The sequence below is a fragment of the Enhydra lutris genome, unplaced genomic scaffold, assembly GCF_002288905.1.
Source record: "Enhydra lutris kenyoni isolate GAN:26980312 unplaced genomic scaffold, ASM228890v2 scaffoldscaffold13, whole genome shotgun sequence".
Lineage (NCBI taxonomy): Eukaryota > Metazoa > Chordata > Mammalia > Carnivora > Mustelidae > Enhydra > Enhydra lutris.
Window position 1 is genome coordinate 55,506,699 of NW_019154097.1, and position 12,833 is coordinate 55,519,531.

General features: G+C 59.8%; 1 protein-coding gene across 2 annotated transcripts in view; it reads left to right on the plus strand.

The window, feature by feature from the left end:
- LOC111145649 (chromosome unknown C7orf50 homolog) overlaps window positions 1-12,762 on the plus strand; it is a 114,392-nt gene extending 101,630 nt beyond the window's left edge. Inside the window, exons 5-7 of one of the 2 annotated variants that reach the window (XM_022500719.1) lie at window positions 3,637-3,794; window positions 7,184-7,265; window positions 11,998-12,762. In XM_022500719.1, coding sequence (XP_022356427.1) covers window positions 3,637-3,794; window positions 7,184-7,265; window positions 11,998-12,180 — 423 coding nt within the window. In that variant the 3' untranslated portion in view covers window positions 12,181-12,762. Of the gene's footprint in view, window positions 1-3,594; window positions 3,795-7,183; window positions 7,266-11,997 lie in introns of both variants that reach the window. The other variant, XM_022500718.1, reaches the window with a different exon arrangement.
- The last annotated feature ends 71 nt before the right edge of the window (window positions 12,763-12,833 follow it).

Genomic DNA, 12,833 nt, shown 5'->3' on the forward strand with positions numbered 1-12,833 from the left:
ATTGAGACACACTGAGGCGACGTAGACAAAAGTCACTGTCTCTCGGCCACACCGCCCGTTGTCCCCTGCTCCTCCCTCCCCCAGTGGCCATGGTGGGTCCGTTTGTCCTGCCCAAAGTTTTCCATGCACGTTGAATTGTTGCTGTGCCTTTTGAAATGCAGCCCAGGACCTGTGTAACTGTAAGAGAATGTGTTGCCGCAAGTTGTGTTTCCCATATTAGGAAATTGTGCTTGCCGTTTGGTCTAGAACACCGGAGACCGTAATCCGTCTTTGTAGAGCTGTGTGTCTGCGCAACCACAAGCTGTCAGCTCCACGTGTTTGTGACAAGCAGACAGGCAGCAGACGTGAGTGGTGGCAGCTGACCCCCACGCGGTCGGTCAAGTCTGTGTTTTGGAAAAGGGTCGTGTTCACAGCTGCTGACTGGGCTGGGCCTGCGGGGGGGGGCTGGGGCTGCCGCCCCTCCCCACCCCATGTCGCGGTCTAAAGACCCCCTCCTTCCCCTGAAAGTTGCCTCCCCAAAAGGGGCCCCAGTAGGCTTCAATTATTGGACTCCTGCATTCCTTCCTTTTCAGAATTTTTTGTGTTTACGTAGGCGTTCCCAAGCCCTTGGGCAACCTTTAACCCAAGGAATGGGCATTGGTGATGGTGGCAGCTTCGTGTCCCAAGTGTTATTTGCTAATTAAAACCTAATTCTGCAGAGGGTTATCAGATCAGTGGCAATGGGAGAAAGTTCATTCACAATCAGAGGAAATTAAGCTCCACCTCCAGGGACGGTGGGGTCGCCGAGCTTCCTGACTGCGGCTGGCAGACGCTGCGCGTTACAAATGGTTTTGCTTCCTGGGGTGCTTGCGCTGGCCTTCCACTGCAGTGGTGACGCTGCGGGACGAAGGTAGCCAGAAGGGTCCAGATAGGCCCCCACCCCTTCATCCAGACATGCTAGGAGGTCCCTGGGTCCAGCCAGCCCCACTGCGGCTGAGACAGCTCTGCCCCCTACAGCCGGACACCCTCACAGGGCCCCAGTCATGATGGTGGCAGCAGTGGGGGCATCACCCGGCCCAGGCCAGGACAGTCAGGGCACCCAGAGCAGAGAGACCAGGCGAGGCCCACAGGTGGTCCACGCTGCTGCCCCCACCAGGTCACAGCCCTGCACACCCGGGCCCCACTTCTTGATCTTCCAGCAATGCCTGGGACCCTTGTGTTTTTCCCAAATAGTTGCTTGGGTTCATGTGGTCCCCTCCAGGGCAAGGACCGCAGCTGGGGCAGGGGCAGAGCTCCATCACTCCGTCCCCCTTCCCAGCAGGGACAATGGGAGAGGGGCTTTCAGCTGCTTCCTTGGCATCCCCTTTCCGTGGAAGAGAGCCAGAAAGGGCAGGCTGCCTGAGCTTAGGGAAGGGAAGGCTGGCCCAGCAGGAGCGATGGCTGTCATGGCCTCAGGGCTCGGAGGTCTGGGGCAGAGGGGCCAGCTTCCTCTCCAGCTTCGTGTGCAGTGGTTGGTCTCGCCTACAGGCTATGCATTGTTTCATTGAAACTGCCAGCATTTAAAATTCAGGAGGTTTCACCTGTCACTCTCTGTTTCCAGCTTCTTTGGAGAAGTCTTTCGGCGTGGGCCATGGGCTGGCTGTGGGCATCTGGTGGGTCTGGACCCCCTCAGCATTCCTGGCTGGCCCCTGGCGCCATCGAGGGCAGGCATCACGACCCTCTGAACAACTCAGGAGTCATACTTAGCTTCCCGAGGACATGGAGCGCAGACTCCAGCCACCGCCATGCCAGGGTGACCAGAAAGAGAAGGAAGCTATGTGTGTCCTTCCCAGGTTTCTGTGTCTAATACCACACGTGGGCCCTTCGTGCTGGGTTTCACAGAAGCCCCGGGCAACACCTAGGCTGTGCAGGCTACTCCTCACTTGGGTCCCAGCTGCCCAGCTGCTGGCCCCTCCATGGGGACTGGGCCCTCAGAATGCCCCGGAGTCCACCTTTAGTGCGACAGGCTCCTCCAGCCTCAGGGGCAGAGGCCACATCCTGGTGACGGCTGGCCCCGTGAAGGGTGCAGAGAGTCATGCCAGCAGCCCTCATCATGGGAGCAGGCACTTCCTGCCCTCCCTGCCCCTCCCAGGCCCCCCTGGGTCAGTGTCCCCATGCTCTTGGCCCTGCACTACTACGGTCCTGACCTTGCCCCAGGACTTCAGCCCTAGGTGGCTGCTGACGTGCTGCCCACATGGCTACCGCGGGGACAGAGGCTGGCCCGCACCCAGAGCTTGTTTGCTCCTCTCAGAGTCAGACTTTCTGTGCTGTCCACAATGCTGGCTGCCGTGGGCCAAGGGGTCTGAGTAGTGGGTGTCCACGTCACACTCCTCAGACCACTCCGCCCTTGGCCTCAGGAAGCCCCACCTGAAAACCAGACACGTCTCAGGCAGCTGGGAGAGCTTGGCTTCTGGGGCTGTGTCTGTGTGTGGGAGACTTCCCAAGAAGGGGGGTGGATCCAAGGACCCTCCTGTACTGGCAGCCTGCAAGCCCCATGTACATGTGTCTGTGTGTGCATGTGTGTCTGTGTGTATGTGTATGTCTATGTGTGTGAGTGCATCTGTGTGTGTGTGTGTCTGTGAGCATGTGTGTGAGTGTGTCTGTGTGTGAATGTGTGTGCATGTCGAGGCTGCTGGAATCTCCCTAGGGCAGGCCTGAAGCCCCACAGCTGGTAAATTCAGCTGTTTTTAAAGGAGACAGAGGAGCTGGAGAGAGCTGCTCTCTTGTTTTAGAAGATTCTGGAAGGATCTGGTGTTGAGTTGGAACACAAAGGTTGTCAAGGCACTGGCACTTTAGGAGGGGGCCTGCGTGGCCTGTGGGGACACTGGAAAGGAGGGGGTGCTGTGCAGACACTGGATGGCCCAGGGCAGTGTGCTCGCCCTTCCTAGAAGCGTTGGGGGCAGTAGCCTGGTCCCTGGCCAGAATCACAGCAACCAATGCTGGCATTCCAGGTTTTCCAGGAAGGGGGAAGTGTGCTGGGGTCCTCAGCCTCCATCTGGTTTTATAGTGGGTGTCTGGGAAAGTGGTAGTGTCAGGAGGCAAAAGGCCATACTAGCGCCGTGCCCCCCAGCTGCTTGGCCACCTGCTCCCAGGAGAGGTTCAGGCAAGCATAAGGGCCTCAGTGGATGCTTGTGGTAGGAAGACTGCCCCTTCCCATCCCCTGCAAGCTGTGTGCACTCTCAGCACAGCCTCTGTGAACCCTGGGGACCAGAAACTCCTTAGGGTTGGGTGGGTGGGGAGGGGGTGGGGACAGGGAGGGTTGGAGAGGCGGGGAGGCGGCTCTAGGGCTTCAGGGGATAGGGGCCCTGTCAAGGCCAGAAATCCTAGCCCCCAGTGCAGAGGCGCAGGTGCAGGGCAACAGGGCTGAGGTGAGTGAACTTTGACCCATCCTGGGGGGTGAGATAGTCATGCCTGGGTCCCTGGGACAGCAGGACTTTGAGCAGCCCCGTCCCCAGTTCCTGAGGTGAGAGGGGCACTGGGGATCCCAGCATGGGGTACGGAGGGGCTCAGCTCCCAAGAGCGGGGTCCAAGATGCCATGGGACATCCTCACAGGCCAGTTTTCCCTTGACTTGCAGGGAGACACAGTGTCGGGGACCAAGCAGGAGACGGCCCCCCAGCTGCCTGCGCTGACCCCAGAGGAGAAGAGGATCCGGGACAGGAAGCTGAAGAAGGAGCGGAGGAAAGAGGAGAGGAGGCGGCTGCGGGAGTCGGGAGCAGCCCAGAGCCTGCCGGCCAAGAGCTCTGGGTCCCAGCTGGCCCTGGACTACCTACGTGGGTAAGACAACCTTGTCCTGTGGGGCCCGGCCAGTGTCCCAGGGCATCTGTGCCAGGAGGGACACGGGCTCCACGTTCAGTGACCTGGCTCCCCTGTGGCTCCCAGAACCACTGGGACCCCAGGGTCTGTAGTGCCACCTCCAGTGGTGTCCCCATGGCCATCCTGGTGGGTGTCATCAACCCCAGGGGCTGTCTGAGGGAGGGGAGGGCCGCCGTCCTGTGTTGCAGGAGTTTGCCGTGCAGGGGGAGCAGAGCAGGGCATGGTCACCAAAGCCTCAGCCAGAGCCCTGGGACTGCCTGCCGACCCTGTGTCAGTCATCCTGTCGTCACACCCGGGCAGCAGCTGCCAAATGTATTCTAACAGCTTCATGGGAGACTTTCTAGAAGCTCTGGGAAAAGTGAGGCTGCTATGAGATCATTGGCTTCTGTTTGCCGAGAAACTTACCAGGAAGTAGAGGCACGTGTTCCAGCCTGGTCCCTACGCCTGGTTCTCCTCCCCATGAAGTGGTCCCTACTTTCTGTGATTCGTACTCACTCTTCAGGCTGGGAGCCTTAGCAGCTGAGACCGAGGGGGAGGGCTGGGGACCCAGTCTTCACTCCACTGTATGGAGGGCCCAGCTCCCCGGCTGTCACCTCAGGGGTGGCACGCACTGTGGCTCCTGTCAGCTCCTCCAACTCCTTCCTCTGGGCCGGAGGTGCCCTGTCCTGGCCCCACAGCCCCGCCCCCAGTGGAGGCTGTACAGTGGGTCACCCGCCCAGGCAGGGTACAAGCAGGGCAGAGGCAGGGTAGAGGCCCCCGAGTGGGTGGTGATGCCACAGGGCCTGGGGGCTGGCAGGGTATGGAGCCCCAGCAGCCCAGGGCCTGCCTGCAGATGTGAGAGGCTGCTGCACCCCATCACAGCCGAGAACCCTCATTACACCTGGGTTCTGGTCCACGCACCAGGGTGGATCTTCCCATCAGAGGAGATATGTTCATTTCTGCCAGGAAGACGGAGCTGGGATTGCCATGAGGGGCCATGGCTGCGTAGGCTTGAACGTGGGAGTTGGCATGTGTGTGGTCTGGGGAGGGGTTCTCAGGATTGTTTTGAGAGCCCTGGGGATGGAGGCTCGTGGAGGTCGGAGACACATTCCCCAGCTCTGGGGCTCCACAGTCTGCCTGATGGCTGGGGCTCAGGCAGGGCCTCAGCCCTGAGCTGCCCATGGAACAAGAGCCTCAGAGCTGCTGTCACACCTGTCACCCCTCTTGTGCCGCGCCCCTGGGTGTCCATGGGCTTGAGGCCTGGGCAGTGACTGTGCCTGCCTCTTGCCTGGCTGCGTGTTGAAGCGTCCTTCATCCGTGACCTTGGGGTGCCCAGAGTCGCATTCTCTAGGAGCCACTTTGGACTCCACACTCCCTCGGGAGGGTGGGGCTCTCCCCTTGGCCCTGGGGAGTCTGCACTGACCCTGGGTCCCTGCTCGCTCCCTGCTGACCTCTCTCACTTTCTCTGCTCCCCAAAATGCAGATTCTCAGTCAGTGCCGGGCGCTGCCTGTCAGCAAGGCATCTCCCAGGTGGAGTGGGAGCCCCAGCGGTTGGGCTGGCTCGTCCCTATTCATCGTCACCATCTTTCTTGTCATTGTCCTCATCGTCCTTGTTTGTCTGGGGGCCTCCTCTCCGCCGTCATGGAGGTGCTTGGGGCCCCCAGCTGGTGCCCCTCACTTTCTGTGGGCTCACGCGGCATATCTGAAGCCATTTGGACACTCCCTGGGGGCTCAGGTGACCAGAGCCCTGGGGTTGGGTAGGGTGTGTTGCTTTGGGCTCACAGCCTGTTCACGCTGTCCATATGAGGGTGATGGAGCCAGGTCCAGGGAGTCCAGGTCCCAGCCAATGGAGCTCAGAACCACCACACCTCTCTCAGCCCAGGAGGGACCCCACAGGCCCTGGGGCAAGGTCATGTGCCATCCTCGAGGTGGGGGACAGGCCAGGGAGCAGCTGGTTGATGGAGGCACAGGGAAGTTTATTACAAAGAGACATAATGAGGGCTTGCTAGTGAGTCGAGAAGCTGTGACCCAGGAGGAGCAGACCGAAGGGCAGCCACTCCCCCAGGGCTGCAAAAAGGCCCAGCCATGGCTCACAGAATGGCAGAGAAGTCACAGGAGCCGAGCCGATGGGACTTGGCAGGAAGGCTGCTCATGGGCTGTCTGGCTGTGGCTACAGTGGACCATTGGCTCCTGGAGGTTGCTCGCCAGAACCAGGCTGGAAGAGCCTTCCTCTTTTATCCTGATATGTCTCTCCAGCACCTTCTTCCATTGGCCCATCTGGCAAAGGAAGCCCTCTGTTTCTACGGAGCGGGCGATGGAGGAAAGTTTGAGGCAGAGGCCGTGACTTGATGACCAGCATGGGGGAGGGAGACCCTCGGGATTACCCTCAGGAACCAGCGAGAAGGTTTCTCTCTTCTTTCCATCCCTTCCCCTAATGCCCGCTGTTTCGGTGTCTGCTTTCCCACTTCTTCCGGGGACCGTACTGAGTGCGGCACCTGCTAGTGTGGGAGGCTGGGCCCGGCTCCGTTCCAGAGGCCCGGCATGCTGCCCGAAGGGGGGACCGTCAGTCGGTCTCCTGACCTCAGTGACACGTGGTAGATTCACGCCGTGAATCCGGCTGTGGCCATGGTGTCTGCTCCCCCGGGAGGAGGGGAGCACCGGTCCAGTCTGGCTCAGGTACTGCTCTGTGGCTGCCACACAACATGTCCATGTCTCCCTGACACCGAAGCAGTCCAGACCAGCATGGCCCTCCGGGTCGGGATTCTTGGCTCCTCCCAGCTTACTGTCCCTCACTCTCCACCAAACAGCTCTCGGTTTTGGGTTTGTGGTTTTCGTTTTTTTTTTTTTAAGATTTTATTTATTTATTTAACAGAGATCACAAGTAGGCAGAGAGGCAGGCAGATGGGAAGGGAAGCAGATTCCCTGCTGAGCTGAGAGCTTGACTCGAGGCTCGATCCCAGGACCCTGAGATCATGACCTGAGCTGAAAGCAGAGGCTTAACCCACTGAGCCACCCAGGTGCCCACAGCTCTCAGTTTAAATGTTTTCTGCACTCTGGTCGGCAGACTCTGCTGTAGCACACAATAAAGGATTTCATGAAATTCCAGATATACATGTTGCATCATAAAATGGTGGCCTTGTCTGGCTGGAAGGAAGAGCCCCTTGCCATCTGGTGCAGGTGTGGAAGCAGGCCCAGTTGGCCGAGGCCTCCCAGGCATGCAGAAGTGAGGTGTCCTCCCAGCACCAGGCCCCTGATCCCCCTCTGCTCCTTGTCAGCTCCCCTCTAGCTGGGGGGCCGGGAGCCTGGGGGTGCCACACAGACCCTTCCGCCGTCTCCTGCTGGCATCTGAACTTCCTGTCCTTGCTTTCTAGCTGGTCCGAGAAGCACGAGAACTGGAGATTTCAGAAGACAAGGCAGACGTGGCTGCTGCTGCATATGTACGACAGCGACCAGGTGTGTGCACACTTGGCGGGGAGGGGAGAGGAAGCACGTGGTGGGGGACTAGGTGGGTGTGCATGCTGTGGGGGGCAGATATGTGCACAATGGGGGAGTCAGTTGTGTGTACACGGGACAGGCAGGTGTGTGCATGCTGGGGGTGCAGGTGTGTGCATGCTTGGGGCCAGGTGTGTGCACGCTGGGGGAGTTGTGTGCACACAGGGCGGGCAGGTGTGTGCACGCTGGGGGGTAGGTGTGGATTGTATGTCAGTGTGGACTTCCTCACAGGTCATTGTCCCTTGCTATCATCATCTCCTTTGACACATGCAGTTTTCATGACAACTGTGGTGGCTCTGCGGCGGGGAGGTCGCGTGTGCCCGTGTGCACACGATGGGGGTGATCTCCATGAAAGAACCACTTGAGAACCACAGCGTGAAGTGAGGCTGTGGGTGTGGCCGGGTGGGGAGGGCAGCTGTCCACACAAGGCCTAGGGCTGCGGGCAGTCTGGCCTACAAGCAGAGCCCCCTCAGGGCCAATAGCACCACACCCCTTCCCCATGACCCTGCTGTCCTGCACAGCCCCATGCCAGCTCCCCACTCGGAAGACTTCTGAGCCTAGGATCTCAGACCCAGGGACACGCGGTCCCCAGAACTCTCGGGAGCAGCTAGCACACACGGGCAGCCACTTGGGGAGCTACGCGCACAGACCTCGGTGCCCCGACCACCCTGCCCGGGCCTGTGTGCCCTCTGCTCCCAGAGCTGGAGCCGCTCCTCACCACTGTGGACACGCTACTCCCCGGGGGAGGGGCCCAGGGCGCCCCGGGAACCGCTGCTGTGGCCGGCCCTTGCTTCCCAGTCATGCCCATCCCACTGAGACCTGGTTGTCACAGTGGTGGGAGCTGTGCTAGGGATAGGTCGTCACTTTGATGAAGTCTCATTTTCTCTATGTTTTCTTTTGTTGTTTGTGTTTTCCACATCATAACTAAGAAATCACTGCCTAACCTAAGGTCAAGAAAGTTACCGCTCTTTTCTGGTAAGGGTTTTTTAGCTTTTGGTCTTACGTTTAGGCCTTTAACACGTTGGGGTCAACCCCGTCTGTGCTGACGTAGGTCTTCTGCGCATGTGGCCACGCACTCTTCGTTGAGCGGACTGTCCTCCCCAGAGTGGAGGGACGCCGCACCTTGCTGCTTCCTGGTGTCCTGCCAGTTCCTTACATGTCTGCCCTGCTGGAACAGAGAGGACAAGGCTTGTCGGCCTCACTGGCTCTTCCTAGTGTCCTGGGCTGCCCTGGAAAATGGGGCGTGTGTATCTGAAAACCCAGCTGGGGTACTGGTGGTTTTCAGGGGCTTTCCAGAGAGGGTGTAGTAACCGGTGGATGGAAGGGTAGATTGATCGATGGCAAGCCTGCTGAGGTCGGGGTCAGAGCTCACCTAGGTCTAGCATGGGCAGTGGGATAGAGGAGAGCCCCGAGCCACAAGCAGGTGACTATAGCCAAGGTGCCTAGGGATGCCGGGAAGGGAGGGGAGGGCCAAGCTGGCTGTTGGTGTGTGTGGTTCTGATAACAAGGCCTGGCCCTCAGTTCAGCAGACACTTCCAGGGCCTGCGTGGCTCAGCAGGGTTGGGGGCGGGCAACAGGGAGGGCAGTGGGGGAGCCTGGTGTGAAAGCCAGGGGGTCCTTTGGTGCTCTAGACCCCAGATTCTGTAGACAGCGGTGCCTCTGCCTCCCAGCCTGCATCCAGCTGCCTCCTGATCCCACAGTCAGCCACACTCCTCACGCTTCCCTCTGTGGCCCTCACGCTGTCCTGCCCTCAGTCTCCCTCCAGAGCAGCCTGCCACCCTGGACAGGCCCTGCACTGCCGGCTCCCGTGTGGCACACATTTGGGCATCTCTGTGACTCCCCACAGCACAGTGCTGGGATGCTCCTTGTCGGGACCTTTGCAGCAGTGGCCCTCCAGCGCTGCTTGCCAGAGCAGCAGAGGCCGTGACCTGGGGCAGAACCGTTCTGCAGTCCCACACATGTCCAGTCTTCCTGGCGCACTGATGAGCAGAACCCAAGCTAGCATCTTCCTCCCCTGGGAATCTTGCTTCCAGCCCCCAAGGCAGAGGCAAACACGGCCCGACATTGTGGCGGCCATCTGGCTGCATAGGACAAGGGTGTGTTTGTGTGCGCGTGCACGTGCGTGTGCACATGGGTGTGCGTGCAAGCCCCAGTGTGTTCAGGAGTACTTCCTTCCAGGAGCAGGACATAAAATTGGGTTTCGGGGATGAGACAGATCCGGAAGCCCGATCTAATTGTGAGGTAGACTGACGGGAGCTGGAGGGAAAGCCTGGAAGTGGCCCACACGTTCAGGACGCCCTGAGGAGGAGGGAGCCAAGGCCAGTCGACGGGGAAGGAATCTGTTCCCCAACAAGCCTCATGGGGCCAGCTGGATGCCACACATCAGAGAATGAAAGTGACCTCAGCCAACCTCTAACAAAAGTGAAAATGAGCCCGAGCTGCAGGCATCAGGGCTGACGCTCTCCCATCATAACCTCGGGTCGGGCACAGCTGCCTTGAACACAGCTCCACAAGCACGGTGACACGGAGGGACGGACAGACGGGAATGAGACAGACCCCCACAGGAGGGAGGAAGTGCTCATGTGCCCCATGTCCTGCGGCCAGTCTGCTACCCAGGCAGAGCCTTCCTAGCTCGGTGACAGGACAGCCCAGTTTCAGAGTGGACAGAAGATCCATGCAGACGCTTCTTCAGACCAGACAGTCCAGGTGGCCGGGAGCCCCTGCAGCAGAACCCCGTGTTGCTGGCACCCGGGGGGACACCCACCAGCCCACGGCAGCCAGGCCAGTGAGGGCGGCTGGTGGCACGTGTTGAGCAGGACACAGCTTCTCTCTGCCATGTGCCTCTTGGAGCACCCTGTTCCCACGTTAGGGCTAGATCGCATCTCCGGATTTCTCCGAGGATGGCAATAATGCAGTCTTCACATTTTGTTCTCTCCATATAACCTTTATTTTGTCCAGGTTGCTTGTGGTTTGTGTGCTTGGCCTCTGACTTTGGAATCAGAGACTTTGCTCCGACACAACGCCCTGTAGGGGTGGCCAAGGCTGCACATGCCCCAGTGGCCCACGCACTCCTGTGTGGGTTGATGTGCTAGACTCATGATCTTGGGTTTTCTCTCCTGTATCCTCCGATTTCAGAATAGAATCTTCTAGTCTTGCTGCAGGACACAGGCTTGGCTACTGATGCTGTGGAAGCTGGTGGAGGGCAGCCCATTGGAGGAGGCAGGGGACAACTGTGAGGGAAGGGCGCAGCATGGGAGGGGTGGACTGGGGGGAGGTCAGTAAGTAGACGGAGGTAGAGTGAGGGGAGCCCATTGGTAGAGGCAGGAGGCAGCTGTGGGGGAGGCTTGGTGGGGCAGCCTGTCAGGGGAGGCAGGGGTGTAGCCCATAGAGGGAGGCAGAGGGTAATGTGAAGTGAGTGGGGGAAGCAGCTGGGGAGGAGGCCCAGGGTGGGGGGCAATGCGGAGGGGATGGTGGGCAGCCTATCGGTGGGCAGCATTGGGGGCACAGCAGAGGGAGGGGAAGGAGTGGGGAAGGCTGCTGTCCAGCAGGTGAACTCTTGTACCCCCTCCCTGTGCCCAGCCCACCACCCGGGAGTCCCTGCGCCTCCCTTGTCCGTGGCCACGGGCTGCTCTTAGCGCGGAGCTGCTTTGTGCTGAGATGAGCTCTAACTCATGCACCATGACATTTAGCGCTGGAGCGTTTAGCTCAGATGAAGTTCATGTGTCTGGGGCTTATTTAGCTGCTCGTGCGCTCTGTGTCCCATCTAAGAAATCGTTGCCCAATCCCAGGTCACCAAGATTTTCTGCAGTGCTTTCTTCTAAGAGTTTATAGTTTTAACTCCTCATTTGACCCATTCTAAGCTGACGTCTGAAGCCGGTGCACGGTGGGGTCCAGCTTCCTGCTTCTGCACTGGGACGTCCTGCAGTCCCAGCAGCGTCCGTTGGAGCATTGGCTCTTCCCCACTGAAGGGTCTCTGTGCCCTTGTCAGAACTGGCTGACCGTGGGGTGGGGGTGGGGGGTGTCCCCTCCTGCTGACCATGGTGGGGGACTGTTGGGGGGTGGGTCACCACCTGGGCCCCGGCTCTGCCCTTGCCCTGGGTGTCTGTGCCAGTGCCTCTGCCTTCAGGACTCTGGCTTCAGAGTCGAGACGTGGGAGTCACTGACTGCTTCTTGAGTGGACCCGGCCATTCCTTCAGTCTCGCCTCTGGATGGTACCAGCTGGACCTGGAGTCAGGCAGCCTGGGGTGATGGCAGTTAAACTTGGTTTTATTCGCTTCATCTCTCTCAGACCTCCGTTCTTTGTCCTAGAAGATCTCTCTCCTCACAAACACACCTGTCTCTTTAGTGGCATTTCAGGAGGGGTGAGAACCCAGAGCGCTGAGCCTGAAGCCCATGGAGGGAACAGCCCAGGACTGGGAGAGGGTCTCTGCAGGAGGTCAGACCTCCCTCCCTACCTCCCCCAGTCCCATGGTCCTACAGGAGGGGGACAGAGTGAGAGCAGGTGTGTGGCATGGGGCGGGGGGGTCCTCTCGCTGGCACAGGGGTGCAGTCCGAGATGCCAGTTGCTGGGCCAGGAGCCCTGCCCGGAGCCTGGGACCCACACTGTGAATGCCTGGTTTCCCCACCACTCAGGGTCCACACTTCCCACGCCACCCCGCCTGGCCCCTGAGAGCCTCATCGTCTCCCCTCCCAGGTTCCTGATGAGCTCTTCTCCACCCTGCTGGCCTACCTGGAGGGGCTTAGGGGCCGCGCCCGGGAGCTGACGGTGCAGAAGGCAGAAGCCCTGATACAGGAGCTGGATGAGGCCAGTGGCGCAGAACCCTTCCCGCAAGGGAAGACCCAGCGCATCCGGCAGGTGCTGCAGCTGCTCTCCTAGGGGGTGGCCGGCAGGCCTGCGGGCCACTGCCACCACTCAGGATGCAGCCACCCCCCAGCAGAAGGCCCCGACGAGGAGCAGGTGGGGTATGCGCTGGCCCGCTGCCATGGGGACTTCCAGGCGCTAAGTCCCTGTGCCTGCTGGCACCTGACCCTTGGAGGGACTGACTCTGCATGGCCAGACTGTTTATAGACAATGACGTGTTTTCGTGCTTTTACGGCAGAAAGTGGCCACTGCGACCTCACCTAGAGGTTTATCCTGGCCTCCCAGTGGCTCTCAAGACTGCAGGGTGGTTGCTTGTTGAGGGAAAGGTCTATTTTTCTACCTGGAATGTCTTAGAGATTGACCAGAGCCAGCCCATCCCTCCAGCTGTCGTCCATCCCCGTTGTGGGGTGAAGGGGGGATCCCTCTGGTGCCGGCCACCTGTGTCCGGGTCACCTGCCTGTGTTCCCTGGTGGGTCTGGGCCATGCTTACCCATATGTCACCTCCTTCTTGGGGCCTGCTGGGCCCTCACTGACCAGTCCCAGGGAAAACCTGGCTGCATTTTCAATAAAACTGGCCCGTGTCAGCCATGGCCCTCATTCTGTTCTTACTTGTTCTTACTTGCCTGTCCTGACTACGAAGAACTTGTCATGAGAGTGAGTGTGCATCG